Source organism: Macaca nemestrina, chromosome 5, assembly GCF_043159975.1.
Source record: "Macaca nemestrina isolate mMacNem1 chromosome 5, mMacNem.hap1, whole genome shotgun sequence".
Taxonomy (NCBI): Eukaryota; Metazoa; Chordata; class Mammalia; order Primates; family Cercopithecidae; genus Macaca; species Macaca nemestrina.
The window spans coordinates 125205159-125221671 of NC_092129.1; the positions used below are offsets into that span (position 1 = coordinate 125205159).

Below are 16513 nucleotides of genomic sequence, written 5' to 3' on the forward strand. Positions count from 1 at the left end.
TCAGGTCTTAAACCCAGAAATGAACAATCCCATGATGCTTAAGCTAATACCACTCTAGCATCCCCTTTACTGGCACTATCTTTTTTCTTGAGACAGGGTCTCACTCCATTATCAATGCTGGAGTGCAGTGGCATGATCACGGCTCCCTGTAGCCTCAACTTCTTGGGCTCAGGTGATCCACCCCAGCCTCCTGAGTAGCTGAGGCTACAGTTGCATGCCACCACACTCTGCTAAGTTTCTGTATTTTTTGTAGAGACAGGTTTTTGTAATGTTACCCAGGCTGGTCTTGAATGCCTGGGCTCAGCAATCTGCCTGCCTCAGCCTCCCTAAGTGCTAGCATTACAGGTACAAGCCCCTGCACCTGGCCTGGCACATTTTTTGAAAAGGTTATTTACTGTCTTTCTTTCATTAATTTTTTAAGCAAGTATAATCTTGTTTTTGGTTTCCACCATTTTACTGACACCTCACCAAAGTCAAAGTCAAAGAATCCTCTCAGCGTATCCAACCACCTTTTCTCAGTTCTCTTCATGAAAAAAATCTTTGCTACAGGGACTCTGTGGAACTTACTCTCTTCTCAAAGTTTTCTCCTTGACTTTTGTGATACTTCACTTCCCTAATGTATTTTCTCCCTCTCTCCCCATTTCTGTTCAGTCTTCATTGATCCCACCTCCTTTTAATGCTTGACAGAGAGAAGGACTGGCCAAGATTACAATTTTGAAACACAGCTTTTGACTCCCTACCTCTTCTCTTTCCCAGCAAACTCATGATAATAAGCTCTAAAGTAGAGTGGAGTTCAGGAAAAAAAAAAAAAAAAAAAAAAAATGAAGAGTCAGAAACTCTGGCTTCAATTTTTGGTTCTACCACTGACTTCCTACCTATGCATCATGGCATGTCACATCCTAGGACTCCATAAAAGAGAATGGCCTTCTCCCTATGCTACAATTCTAACTGAAAAGACCGTCAGATTTCTAGTTCTAAATTTCCTCATGCCCCAAACCCACATTAATGCCATTTAAATGCAGACATAATATGCTAACATAGATATGTTAAGAACTTGTATTGTTTTCAAAAAGGTGATTATTTACAATTGCTAAAAAAAAAAAAAAGGTCAATAATTCTTTATTTCCAGATTCCCTATCAAATTTGTTAGCAGCAGTTTTTAACCACTAAAATTAAGTCACTCAAACCAAAACCAACTATACTTCCTTTAAGTTACCTATTAGTATTTATGTATTGGTGCCACCATTATCCTAAGCTTGAAATCCTAATACGCCTCCAGTCTTTCATTTGTGCATTCTCTCTCCCTAATTCCCAACCTTAGTGCAAGGCCTAATTCAAAGGGCATCTCTTCCATAAAGGGTTCCTTGACCTCTTCAGCTGGTTATAATCTTTCCCTCATCAGAAGACCAAAGACAGTCTATGTGTACCTCTCATGACACTTGGTTTATGTTTTTTCTTTGTTTTCAGACACTGGTTTTGTGAGAGCAGGATTTACATCTGATTCTTCCTTGCATACCCCATGGCACCTTGAACACTGCTTTGCTCGAAGTACTAAAAAACTGTGCAAGGTTTGTTATCTGTTATCTGAACTTTGGACACAGAAGAAGCAGTAAAGTTGTCTAGAGTAATGATTTTCTTTAAATAAAAATAACAATTTAAACATGTATGATGATTTAGATGTTCTAACTCTAAAATATATAATGTTCTTCTTAAGCTAAGGAAGCAGAAGCTCTTCCCCAATTCCTTCAAAATTCCAGTAAACTTGAAAGCACACTATAGAAAATAGTCTTTGCTAGGTCACAATGTTAATTTTTTTAAGGTAGACTGACTAAAAAATGTAGTCTTTGACATTTGGTTTCACAATTTGAGCATTTCCATTGTTCACAAGACAAAGTATTTTGACAAATGATTAGGTCCACCATTAGAAGTGTAGATGAAACACAGCAGTAACTGATGCCTATCAGAACTTTCAGCCAGTACGTACTACATTATCGTCTGCTCAGAAAGCAATTTCCCAAAATGAAATATGCTGTCATTAATTTTCAGCTTCATTAATAAGCTTCCATGCATTGCTCAAAAATTTTATTTTTAAAGATGTAGTCCTCAGTTGAGACAGTAAAACAAATTGAGGTGGGGGGGAAGATTTCCAGCTTCCTTTATGATTAGGAAAAATAAAAATGCAGCTTAGCAGACAGAAGAACTAGAATTTCCAAAGAGTCTAAACCGGGTAAGTCAAGGTTTTAACTTAATTCGTCTTGAAGATAAGATGTCTGGTGTGAGGCCTGACAAGTAGTACACAGCATCACGGCAAGAACATTAAATAAAACCAAGAGATCTGTCTGAGGCCTCATTACTGCAGATACAGGGAGAAGAATATGACCTACCTGGCTTATCCCTCCAGGAGAGATCTTGTATGACTGCAACTTTTGCTTCAGCAGCTCTGGATCACTGTGACGGAATGGGCACCCTGACAACAGAAAATAAGCCAGCACACAAACAAGGTTATTTACCCACAACTTAGTACAATACCACACTTGAGAGACCATCTAAGCTCCCCTTAATTGTCTAACAGTTTATTAATAAAAAAGGTAATTGCCCATGGGTACAACTGCTTTCCTCTTTTTATCTAAATGATTACTTAGCTATATGGTTATCAGGGCACTCCAGGCTCAAGAGTTACATAAAACATTGCAGCATTCTCAGGCTAAGATGTCCATTCAAACAGGAAGAGGGAAAACAACTTTAATTACACTCCTTGCTAACAAGCACAAATAATCACAAATTAGCTGCATAATAGTTTATTTTAAAACTTTATACAATCTTCTTATATTCTAGTCTAAAAATTATGTAAAAGGCATATGAGAGAAGGTAGATAATGTAAATAAAATGAAAAACATGCAAACTCTGAGAAAGAAAAAAATTCAACATCATTTTCAAATGTAAATTACATGCCTATTTCCTAAAGCGTAGAATCTATAAAAATGTAAAAGAATCATGGATGGAAATCAGATGAAAAAATAAACTATTTCATAGAAAAACAACTTATAGTGGATACATGTCATCTCTATATTATTTCATGAAAAATAAAGATAGACCACTAGAAATATTCACATAAACAAGAATACAGAAGAATTTGAAATATAAAAGTTGTTTTAGGACAAAATCTAGAAAATTTTAGATATTTTAATAAGAAACTGCAATGGTAAGTCAAAATACTTATTAAAAATTTAATACAGAAAAGTCTTTTTTTTTCAGTCATACAGATGATAGATCTGTAAGTTAATTAGAAATAATTGTGCATTTTTCATGAATTAGAAAATCTAGAGGAAATGACTAAGTTCCAGGAAACACACAACCTTCCGAGACTGAAGTAGGAAGAAAGTGAAAATCTGAACAGACCAATAATGATGTCTGAAACTGAATCAGGAATAAAAAAACCTATAAACCAGAAAAAGCCCTGGACCAGGTAGATTCACGGCCAAATTCTACTAGATGTACAAAGAAGAATTGGTACCAATCCTACTAAAACTATTCCAAAAAAATGAGGAGGGGGGACTCCCCACATTAACTCAATTTATGAAGCCAGCATCACCCTGACACCAAAATCTGGCTGAGACACAATGAAAAAAAGAAAACTTCTGGCCAATATCTCTGATGACCATAGAATAAAAAATCCTCAACAAAATACTAGCAAACTGATTCCAGCAGCACATCAAAAAGCTAATTCACCATGATCAAATAGGCTTTATTTCTGGGATGCGAGTCTGACTCAACATATGCAAATCAATAAAAGTGATTCACCACATAAACAGAATTAAAAACAAAAACTGTATTTTCTCAATAGAATGAAAAAGCTTTCAACAAAATCCAATATCCCGGCCAGGTGCGGTGGCTCACGCCTGTAATCCCAGCACTTTGGAAGGCCGAGGTGGGCGGAACACAAGGTCAAGAGGTGGAGACCATCCTGGCTAACATGGTGAAACCCTGTCTCTACTAAAAATATAAAAAATTAGCTAGGCATGGCGGCAGACCCCTGTAGTCCCAGCTACTTGGGAGGCTGAGGCAGGAGAATGGCGTGAACCTGGGAGGCAGAGCTTGCAGTGAGCCAAGAGCGCGCCACTGCATTCCAGCCTGGGCAACAGAGCGAGACTCCGTCTCAAAAAATAAATAAATAAATAAAAATAAAACATCCAATATCCCTTCATGATAAAAACCCTCAAAAAACTAGACACCAAAGGAATATACCTCAAAATAATAAGAACTATCTAAGAGAAACCCACAGCCAACATCATACTGAATGGGCCAAAGCTCAAACCATTCCCCTTGAGAATGGGAACAAGACAAGGATGTCCACTCTCACCACTCTTACCCAAAATACTACTGGGAGTCCTACCCAGAGCAATTAGGCAAAAGAAAGAAAGAAAAGATCCAAATAGGAAAAGAAGTCAAACTATCTTTGTTTACTGATGATATGATTCTATACCTAGAAAACCCTAAAGAATGCACCAAAAGGCTCCTAGAATTAATAAATGACTTCAGCAAAGTTTCAGGATACAAAATTAATATACAAAAATCAGTAGTATTTCTTTTTTTTGAGACAGAGACTCACTCCGTCACCCGGTACAGTGGTGCCATCTCAGCTAACTGCAACCTCTGTTTCCTGAGTAGCTGGAATTACAGGCGCACGCCACCATGCCTGACTAATTTTTGTTCTACTTTTTAATTTTAGTAGAAATGAGGTTTCACCATGTTGGCCAGGCTGGTCTTGAACTCCTGACCTCAAGTGATCTACCCGTGTTGGCCTCCCAAAGTGCTGGGATTACAGGCATGATCCACCACACCAGGCCTTAAAAAAATTTTTGTTCTACTTTTTAATTTTAGTAGAAATGAGGTTTCACCATGTTGGCCAGGCTGGTCTTGAACTCCTGACCTCAAGTGATCTACCCGTGTTGGCCTCCCAAAGTGCTGGGATTATAGGCATGATCCACCACACCCGGCCTTAAAAATCAGTAGCATTTCTATATACCAACAATGTTCAAGCTGAGAGCCAAATCGAAAACACAACTCCGTTTACAGTAGCCACCAAAAAATAAATAAATAAAATATTTAGGAATACATCTAAGCGAGGAAGTGAAAGATCTCTACAAGGAGAACTACAAAACGCTGCTGAATGAAATTAGAGACAACACAAACAGAAAAACATTCCATGCTCATGGACTGGAAGAATCAGTATCATTAAAATGGCCATAGCACCCTAAGTAATGCACAGATTCAATGCTATTCCTATCAAACCACCAATGTCATTTTTCACAGAATAAGAAAACAACTATTCTAAAATTCATATTGAACTAAAAAAGAGCCTAAATGACCAAAGCAATCCTAAGCAAAAGGAACAAAGCCAGAGGCATCAGGCTGGGCGTGGTGGCTCACGCCTGTAATCCCAGCACTTTGGGAGGCTGAGGCGGGCAGATCATGAGGTCAGGAGATCGAGACCATGGTGAAACCTCGTCTCTACTGAAAATACAAAAAATTAGCCAGGCATGGTGGCAGGCACCTGTAGTCTCAGCTATGCAGGAGGCTGAGGCAGGAGAGTGGCGTGAACCCGGGAGGCGGAGCTTGCAGTGAGCCGAGATGGCGCCACTGCACTCCAGCCTGGGCCACAGAATGAGACTCCGTCTCCAAAAAAAAAAAAAAAAAAAGCCAGAGGTATCACTCTACCTAACTCCAAACTATACTATAAGGCTATTGTAACTCTACCTAACTCCAAACTATACTATAAGGCTATTGTAACCAAAACAGCATGGTACTAGTACAAAAACAGACACATAGACTAACGAACCAGAATAGAGAATCAGAAGTAAGACAGCATACCTACAACTATCTGACCTTCAACAAAGTCAATAAAAATAGGCAATGGAGAAAGGACTCCCTATTCAATAAATGAGTTAGAATAACCAGCTAGCAGAGGAAAATTCTAAGAATAAAAAAGAAATGCTAGTGATCAAAAAGACTGTAACAGAAATGAAGAATGTCTTCAATGGGTTCATCAGTAGACTGGACATGGCTGGGGAAAATCCTTGGATCTTGTGGATATGACAAATAGAAACTTCTGAAACTAAAAGACAGAGAAAAAAGACAAAAAAAAAACAAAAACAAAAACAAAAATAAACCACACACACAATACCCAAGAACTGTGGGACAACTATAAAAGGTAGAATGCGTGTGTAACTGAAATCCCAAAAGGCGAAAAAAGAGAGAAAAGAACAGAAGCATAGATGGGGAGAAAACATTTGCAAAAGACAAATCTGATAAAGTACTGTTCTGCAAAATATACAATGAACTCTCGAAATTCAGCAATAAGAAAATGGCCTGATTTTAAAACAGGCAGAAGACTTGAATAGACATTTCACCGAAGAAGATATGCAGAAGCCAAGTAAGCTTATGAAAAGACTTCAACATAATGCCAGTAGGGTACTGTAAATGGAAACAACAAAGAAATACCACTACACATCTATTAGAATGGCCAAAATCCAAAACATGACACCACCAAAAGCTGGTAAGAATTTGCAGTGACAAGAACTCTCATTCATTGCTGGTGGGAATGAAAAATGGTACAGCCACTGTGCCACTTTATGATCCAGTAATCATGTGACTTCGTATTAACCCAAATGAAATGACTACTTCTATCTACATAAAAACCTGCACACAGATATTTACAGCAGGTTATTCATAATTGCCAAAACTTGGAAGCAACCAAGATGTCCTTCACAAGGTCAATGAATAAATAATCTGTGTACATATAGACAATGGGATATCATTCCGTGCAAAAAATAAATCCATTAACAAGCCATGAAAAGACATAAAGGAAACTTAAATGCATGTTACCAAGTTCAGAAGTCAATTTGAAAAGGCTATATGCCGTATGATGACATTCTGTAAAAAGGTGCAACTATGGAGACAGTTAAAAGATCAGTGGTTGCCAGAGACCAAGGAAGAAAAGGATGAATAGGTAAAACACAGGATTTTTATGGCAGTGCAACTATTCTGTAGAATACTACAATGGTAGATACATGCCCAAACCCATGTGATATACAGCACCAAGAATTCACCCTAATGTAAACTATGGACTTTGGATGATGATGATGTCAATGTAGGTTCATCGACTGTAATACATACATGCACCAGTGTGGTGTGGGATACTGACAACAAAGGAGGTTGTGCATGTGTTGGGGTGTGGAAGTACATGGGAACTCTGAACTTCCCACATGATTTTGCTGTGAACCTAAAACAGCTCTAAAAAATTAAGTTTATTACTTTTTTAAAAAGGGATAAGTAAATGTTTCCAACAAATAATGAGTTCATTGAGTGTTAAGTATAATATTTCTTGACTGACAGAGTTGAACTTAGAAACAAAATAATAACAGAATGCACTGGGATAACAAGATACAACTTAACAGAAATAAAGTTTTGCATTTAAGCTAATGAAAACCAACTAATTAAGAGACAAATGCTAGAACCTGGAAATTTGCAGACAAATCCCTGGGAGTTTTACTTGGCCACAAGCTTAATCATAAGTTGACTGCCTCATATGGCTGCTAGGCTAAAAAAAAGCTTCAGGCTTTCTCAACAGAAGTATCTGGATCCATGGCTTTCAAACTTTAGAAAACATAAAACTCACCCAGTGTACTTGCAAATAAAGTTTGATTTTATATGACTGAGGGTGAGCCCTGAGAATCTGCATTTCTAAAAAAGCACCTCAAGGGACTCTGACATAAGTGATAAAAACCACTCAATATATATTACCAGGCCGGGTGCGGTGGCTCACGCCCATAGTCCCAGCACTTTGGGAGGCCAAGGCAGGCAGATCACCTGAGGCCCGCCAGCCTGGCCAACATGGTGAAACCCCATCTCTACTAAAAATACAAAAAATTAGCTGGGCATGGTGGCGGGTGCCTGTAATCCCAGCTACTCAGGAGGCTGAGGCAGGAGAATTGCTTGAACCCGGGATGCAGAGACTGCAGTGAGCTGAGATCGCGCCATTGCCTCCAGCCTGGGCAACAAGAGCGAAACTCCGTCTCAAAAAAAAAAAAAAAAAACCAATCATCTGTATCTACATCTATCTATCTATCTATCTATCTATCTATCTATCTATCTATCTAATCTAATCTATCTATCTAATCTATCTATCTATCTAACTAGTGCTGGCCACTTCTTCAGCTATTAAACTAATGAATGTATAGGTATTTTTTAATGACTTGGACACATGGAATATCTTTCTAAAAATACTGTTTATGATTATTTGATCTTTAACAGCACGAAAGTATGCAGTCTTTAAAAAAGTGTTTAAGATTCTAAAACAAAAGGAAGTTTTGATACATATTGTAGTAAGCTTTGATAATCCAGAAAATTTACTGATATGAACCGTTAAATCATTCTTGGACATACCAGACAAACGAGATGTTCTGTTTTTCTTTTTAAATACCTCGCAAATTGATAGTTATGGCTGATACCACTTAATCTTTATTGGTTAATCAGCTGATGGTGATAAGAAAAAAACCTCACACTTTTCCTTAGTAGTTAGCCTTTGGAAAATTAATGAATCTACCATTCCAAAATTAGAATATTCTAATTTCAAAAACCTTTGTAAAACTTATATCAGCCCTCTAAGACACTTGCAGAACACTGCAGAAGATGAGGGAGACAGAGAACAGCAGGAAGGAGGAAAGAGAGAACTGAAAAGCCTAATCCAGCACAAACTGAAGTGCAGCTGAATGAATTTCTCTTGCCTGACCTAGTTCAGCAATAAGACAAATTGCTCTAAGAGTGATGGAGCTCTAGCTTGACAGTGATGACTGACATAAGCTACAAACTAGCTCCTGACAGTAATGCAAAAAGCCACTACATTATTTCAGGGTTTCCAACAGAGCTCTTGGATTTCTGTACTTGGACAACATATCCAGTGGAGGCACTTACCATGATAATCCCCTTGGCTTGGTGGATTGGATAGAATAATCTTCAAACAACTGAAAGGTGTATAGTCTGTCCTCTTGCCTTCCTTTCCAAAGCTATGACGGATGTTGTAAGAGTAACCTTTATCAAACTGATTGGGAGAAAATAGAAAAAGAGACAAAGTCAGCCAATGATTATACTAGTGAGGTCAGCAAAGCAAGCTAAAATCAAAGAATGCAAAGTGATATTTTCTAGAATAAATTCAGCATTCATAGGCAGATGTACATTCATACCATATATATTATTTAAGTCCTTTATGATACAAATAATTTCTTTTTTAAAAAAAGGTACAAAACTTATAGAAAACAAATTTCTCAGGTAGAAGACAGCTAATGTTATCTATATGTTTAAAGATAAAGAAAATATTTTCCTGAGAAGAATAATCGATTTGCCCTTCTTAGCTTGATTCCAAAGATTATACTAGAAGAAAACCAGTTTAGCCTCTTTTCTATCCACCTTCTCCTAATTCTCCCTGAATTCCCATATCTATCCATTCTACTTCCTAAATGCCTATTAAAATAGTTAATCCTAGGCCAGGTGCAGTGGCTCATGCCTGTAATCCCAGCACTTTAGGAGGCTAAGACAAGAGGATTGCTTGAGCCCAGGAGTTCAAGACCAGCCTGGGCAACATAGTGACACTCCATCGCTACAAAAAAAATTTTAAATTAGCTGGGTGTGGTGGCATGCACCTGTGGTCTCAGCTACTCAGGAGCCTGAGGGAGAATTATCGATTGGGCTGTAGGGTTGAGGCTGCAGTGAGCCACGATTGTGCCACTGTACTTCAGCCTGGGCAACACAGTGAGATCCTGTCTCAAAATTATAATAATAATAATAATCATCATCATCATCATCATCCCTTCCTCTGGATTTCCACTATACAAAGTAGTCAAGAAATGCTTAATGAATGAAGTACTACAACTGCCTCCTACCCAGAATCCTTGCCTCCATGTTCATAAAACAAGCTAATGGGACAGAACGGACGTTGAATTGGGTCAGACAGGAGAACAAAAGGAACCAGCATATAATGAAAAGTGAACAGGTGCCAGGCATTTTGCTAGGAGCTTTTAAAAGTGTAATCCCATTTAATCATTTAGATCATCACAACTCCTCTATGATGCTATACTTGAGAAAACCGAAGTTCAAAGAATGAAGCAATGTGATGTACAACAGTTATTAAATGGTAGACATGTACAGACAAGTCTGATTCCAAAGCCCATGTTCTTTCCATAATACCACACTTTCTTAGTAATAAGAAATAAGACATTTAAAAATAGTAGCTTCCAGTTAAATCTTTTTAGGACATAACTTCTCTCAGACTCCATTTTAAATGACACTTCGTTTTGAGGTCTAAAATCAGAAGTAATCTCTTCTTCCCACATATTTCAATAGCATTTTACCTATACTTATACCTATACTTTTCTAGAAGATTTATCTTCATATTTGATTTTTATGGCACTTTACTTCTTTTATGACACATTATCATGCTACTTTCTATTAATCACATATTCACATAGGTGATTAGTTCTTCCAGGACCATAAACTCTTTGAGGTAAGATCTGTCTATTGGATCTTTGCACCCACCTCAGTACCAGCATGCATGGAGGAAAAAATGTGAAGTACTCCTTTGTCTACTACAGCGTTAGGAAGGCTATCATCCCATTATTCTGCTTCCATTAAATGTTTTCCAATGCCTGATGGTTGGTGACTTCTTAAATTTAATTTTTAATTTTTTTTTAGAGATAGAATATTGCTCTGTTGCCCTGACTGGAGTGCAATGCCATGATCATAGCTCACTGTAGCCTCAAACTCCTGGGCTCAAGTGATCTTCCCAACTCAGCCTCCTGGGTGACTGGGACTACAGGTGTGTGTCACCAGACAGGGTCCTGCTATGTTGCCCAGGCTGGTCTCAAACTCCTGGCCTCAAGCAATCCTCCCACCTTGGCCTCCTAAAGCCCTGGGATTGCAGATGTGAGTCACTATGCCAGGCCCTTGGTTGATGATTTTCTAATTCCACTACTACGTGACACTCATCTGGCATAACAACCCATACCCCACTGGTCAACCAAAAGCAGACAATGTACCTTTGACAAGATATCTGGCAAGAGGTAATATTCAATACGGGTAGAATCTTGGACAAAAATCTAACGTTCCTGGGAAAGAGGTAGGGGTTAGGGTAGGTGTCCCATGTTAAGTGGTCATTTGGGCAAAAACTACAAATCTAAAACCAAGTATCTAAAATGTATGGCAAATGACTGATGTAGCAAAAAATTTATCTTCTACTCTGAAAAAAATACATGTTTGTTTAAAAGACAAACCTTGCCACTTTTATACTGGAGCACAATCTTAAACTACCACTCAGTGATCTCTCAAGGCTGTCACAAACAGAATGATCAGAAGCTGTGAGTGGCTGTGGAGCACGTCAAATGTTCCTACATGATGCTTTAAGCAACACTTGTTAAATAGTGAGAAGCCAGATTGCTCAAATAACAAGTCATTTTCAAAGGGCAAAATCTTCAAGGCTCTCAGCCTAATAATTAGAGTGAAAGAGCTTATAGTTTTTACTGCCATGATTCTTTAACTTATAAAATGGATACTCTAGAAAGCTTACAGAATGATTACTTGGCAATTTTTCATACATGAAATTACTAAGCATAACACCAAAAAGTGTCATGTAGATAGGAATAAAACTAAAACAGATTATTTTGAGTTTATAAATAATTATACATATTGGCAATGAACTAAAACTTAAATACAAAAGGTGGGCAGGCCGTATTTTGGAAAGCAGGTAAATCCCCCCTCTTTTAAGTGATCGCAAGACACTTCAGAGTTGCCCTTTGCTTGCTTTCTCTGGGCTCATACTAAGAGCAACACACATAGAGTAGGCTTTTTAAAGATCCCAGGCTTTGGGGGCAGAGAAACCTGGGAAAGAATCCCTGGCCTGTCCACTTATAAAGGGTGTTACTTCAATCCTCAATTTTCCTAATCTATAGGGACAGTAATATTAATGCATTAAATTGCTATGAAGATTAAATTAAATTAAAACATTAAGCAGAGTACCTGTCACATCCTTTGTTCTCAATAAATATTAGCTGCTATTGGTGAGGGAGAAAAAGGAAAACATTTTGGTGTCCTAATTTAAACACTGACTATGCAACTGCAAAAGACTTCTATTTCCTAGTTTAAACACTGACTGTGCTACTGCAAAAGACTTCTACTTCAGTAGATATTAACTGAACCTTTACCTAAAGGTTTAGGGAGGATAAAAGACTCACTGAACTATTCAATTACATTTCTAATCATCTTAAAATGTCCCCCTTCTTCCAACTCCTATCCACAACTCTAAGTATTCATACAAACGGGCTCAAATGTCACTTCCTCTGTGGAATCTTCCCAAGCACCCAAGGCAGAAGACGTTGCCTCCTCAAAAGAATGCACAGCAGCAGTTTGTACAGTGCTGTACTTTTCTTGTTGCAATGGAATTTATTTTTGTATTTATCACTTCTACACTAGGAATGCTGTTAAGGGCAGGGACTTGGTTGTGTACTCATCATAGCATGCCCACTCGGTATCTGATAAAACCTCTACTCATAGGAGGTGCTCAATAACCTTCACTTGAATGAAAGAGCAAATAAGCGGTAGCTGGCTGGAAAGATGAATGTATAAATATGCTTCAAGGGATTTTAACTTATCAGGATTAAATAACTTCAAAAACTTGCCAAATCATTGCAAGTTTACACTGTTGTGCTATTTTGTTCTTCTGGATAGCTTTTCTTCTTCACTGTAACAACAACAACAAAGACTGAAAAAGTTTAAACGATGCCCTTTATATAGAGTATAGTGGATACGTTAAAAGATAGTAAAATAATAAATTTTATTTTCTTCCAAAAACTGGCTCAGTATAGTGGGACTGGGCCATCCAATACTTCAAGAGAATCAGAAAGAGAGTCAGAATAAGAGATAGGAAAATATCTTGCTATTTTTTGTGTGAGATCTTTAAATTTGACATTATAACTGAAATATAGTGAAATGCACACATCTTAAGTCTATAGGATGATCAGTTTGGGCAAGTGACTATATGTATACAACCCACACCCCTACCAGAAGATAGAACATTTCCATCAACCTGTAGAATTCCCTCTTGCTTCTTCTCAGTCAACATTCCCCTCCCTCCACAACCAGAAGCGACTACTGATCTGATTTTTGTCACCACAGATTAGTTTTAGCTATTCTATAACTTTGTATCAATGGAATCACACAGTATAAAGTATTTGTGTCTGGCTTCTTTCATGTCCTTTAATGCTTCTGAGATTTATCCTTGCCATTACATGTATCAGCAGTTTGTTCTTGTTTATTGCCGAGTAGTGTTCTACTGTATTGATATACCAGATCGCTTGTCTGGGCTCTTGCTGATGGACACCTGGAGATGTGATATTGTGATACAATAAGAAATGTGTATTTGATCCCTGCTCCTGGTTCCTCGAAGAGAGTTCCCAAAACTCTTGTAATTTCCTGAGCAAGAGGGATGCTAGGTGCATCTTCTGTTCTAATATTTGGTCCGTGGCCCAAGTTTCTGACAGAGTTGCTAATCCCTTAGAACTTCCTGGGTATTGATAAGAGTATCTTTTGTTCTAATGAGGTGACTCTTGGTGGGCTTCTGGATGGGGGCTGGTCACCAGAAAGACCAAGCCATAATTAGAAGCCTGGAACTTTCAACAGCACTATCCCAACCTCCAGGAAAAGGAGGGGGCGGGAAAACGAGTTAATACGTGCTCAACCTATGTGATGAAACCTCCATAAAAATCCCTAAACTGACTGTAAACTAGTTCAACTGTTGTGGAAGACAGTGTGGCGATTCCTCAAGGATCTAGAACTAGAAATACCATCTGACCCAGCAATCCCATTACTGAGTATATACCCAAAGGATTATAAATCATGCTGCTATAAAGACACATGCACACGTATGTTTACTGCGTCACTATTCACAATAGCAAAGACTTGGAACCAACCCAAATGTCCATCAGTGATAGACTGGATTAAGAAAATGTGGCACATATACACCGTGGAATACTATGCAGCCATAAAGAAGGGTGAGTTCATGTCCTTTGTAGGGACATGGATGAAGCTGAAAACCATCATTCTCAGCAAACTATCGCAAGGACAGAAAACCAACACCACATGTTCTCACTCATAGGTAGGAATTGAACAATGAGAACAGTTGGACACAGGGTGGGGAACATCACACACTGGGGCCTGTCATGGGGTGGGGGGAGGGATAGCATTAGGAGATACATCTAATGTAAATGACACATTAATGGGTGCAGCACACCAACATGGCACATGTATACATATGTAACAAACCTGCATATTGTACACATGTACCCTAGAACTTAAATTAAAAAAAAAAAAAAATCCCTAAACTACAGGGTTTGGAAAGCATCTGGGATGCTGAAGACATGGAGGTGATGGGAGGGTGGAACACCCAGAGAGGGCATGGAAGGTCCCTGCCACTTCCCACATATCTTACCCAGAGTACTTCTTTGGCTGTTCACCTGTATCCCTTAAAACATTCTTTATAATAAACTGATAAATGTAAGCATTTCCCTGAGTTCTGTGAGCTGCTCTAGCACATTACTGAACCTGAGAAGGGGCTGTGGTAACCTCCCACTTGTGGCCAAACTGGTCAGAAGTTGTGGTAACCTGGGAACGAACCTATTGCTTGCAATTGGTGTATGAAGCAGGGCACAGTCTTGTGGGACTGAGCTCTTAATCCATGAGAGATCTGCACGAGTTCTAGTTAGTGTCAGAAGTGAACTGAATATAGGCTATCCAGCTAGTGTCAGAGAATTGGTCAGTGTGGGAAAAATCCACACATCTGGTCAGTATACTCTCTGTGTTGAGAGTATAGTAGGAGAAAACTGGTTTTTCCCTACCATACACACTCAGCTTCTACAGTTTTTGGCTATTCTCAATCAAGTGGCCATGAACATTCTTACATACAGCTTTTGTAGGTATACATTTTCATTTCTCTGGGATAAATACATAGCAGTGGAATTGCTGCCCAAAATTTTTGAGAGTAGTTGTACTATTTTATACCTCCACCAGCAATCACTGAGAGTTCTGCATTCTCCCCAACATTTTATAAATCTTGTTAATTTTAGCCATTCTAGTGGGTAAGCAGTGGTATCTCACTTTGCATTTCCTTGATGACTAATGATGATGAGCACTTTTTCATGTGCTTTTTGACTAGTGATATTCCTTATTTTATGAAATGTCTGTTCAAATCTTAAAATTTTGATTGCCTTCTTTTAATTATTTAAATATTGATTTAAAATTTTTAAATGTTGATTGCCTTCTTTTAATTATTCCCTTATTTATATATTCTGGACACAAGCCCTTTGTCAAATATAACTGTAACAAAGGCTTATCTACTTGATGTTATCGTCTGATGAGCAGGTGTTATTTTTGATGAAGTCCAATTTATCAACTTTTTAATGGTAGTACTGTGTCCTAAGATAAATTGGAAAGATATTTTTATGTTGTCCTTTAGAAACTGTAATGCTTTCGCTTTTAAGTCTAGGTCCTGATTCATCTCAAGTTAATTTTTGTCCATGGTGTAAGGTAGCAATCAAAGTTCTTTTATTCTGCATGTGGAAAAGCACCTTTCCAACACCAAATGTTGAAGACACTTTCTTTTTCCCATTAAATCACTTTGACATCCTCATCAAATTTGACCACATATGTGTAGTTCTATTTTTGGACTCTGACTAGATCAGATCCAATTGGATCCCATTGATCTACATGTCTGTCCTTTTGCCAATAACACACCGTCTTGATTACAATAGCTTTAGAGTAACTTTCAAAGATAAGTAAGTCCTACTGTGTTCATTTTCAAGATTATTTTGGCTATTCTACATCCTTGATTTCCATATAAATTTTAGAATCAGTTTGCCAATTTCTTTTGAAAAGAGAATGCTGAAATTTTTAACAATCAGTAGTTTATGTCTTCACAACTGCTATCTGTCCACAAGTAATCAATAACCAGGAAAACAAATAGCATTTCAACGAAAACTTTCAAGAAAGAAGAAAAACTTTCAAGTCATCATTAATTTCACTGATGAAAACAAGGACATTAAAATTTCCAGCAAACTTTTATAAACAACTTCTGTTTGTGTCTTTAGTCACAAACATGAACTATAGTCAATCTTTTTTGTGAAAACTTTTAGGTAGGAATTGAATTTAATTAGATACAAGATTTCAGTATGTTCATCACAAAATAGGGAAAGAACATTTTGGTAAGCTATTCTGTTAAAATAATGGAAAGCTAATCTCTCTAAAAGAGAAAAGCTAAAAGCATTAACATCCCTCTTCTTTCCAATTTATTTACTGCCTTTGTATACATATGTCTAAAATTTGGACCCTTCCAACTCTACTGGAAACAAGAAAAAATAAAAATAAATGAAACTTGGATCTTACAAAGCTTTCAAACTATCCATGTATTTATCAA

At 37.7% G+C, this 16513-nt stretch overlaps 1 protein-coding gene across 1 annotated transcript in view; it reads right to left on the minus strand.

Annotated features, from left to right (window-relative positions):
* The window catches only part of LOC105479525 (DNA primase subunit 2), a 310349-nt gene that overhangs the window by 36253 nt on the left and 257583 nt on the right, over positions 1–16513 (minus strand). Inside the window, exons 11-12 of the mRNA XM_011737514.2 lie at positions 8974–9100; positions 2385–2467 (exon numbers count right to left, since the gene is read on the minus strand). Of these exons, the coding sequence (XP_011735816.1) occupies positions 2385–2467; positions 8974–9100 (210 nt within the window). The remainder of the gene's footprint in view (positions 1–2384; positions 2468–8973; positions 9101–16513) is intronic.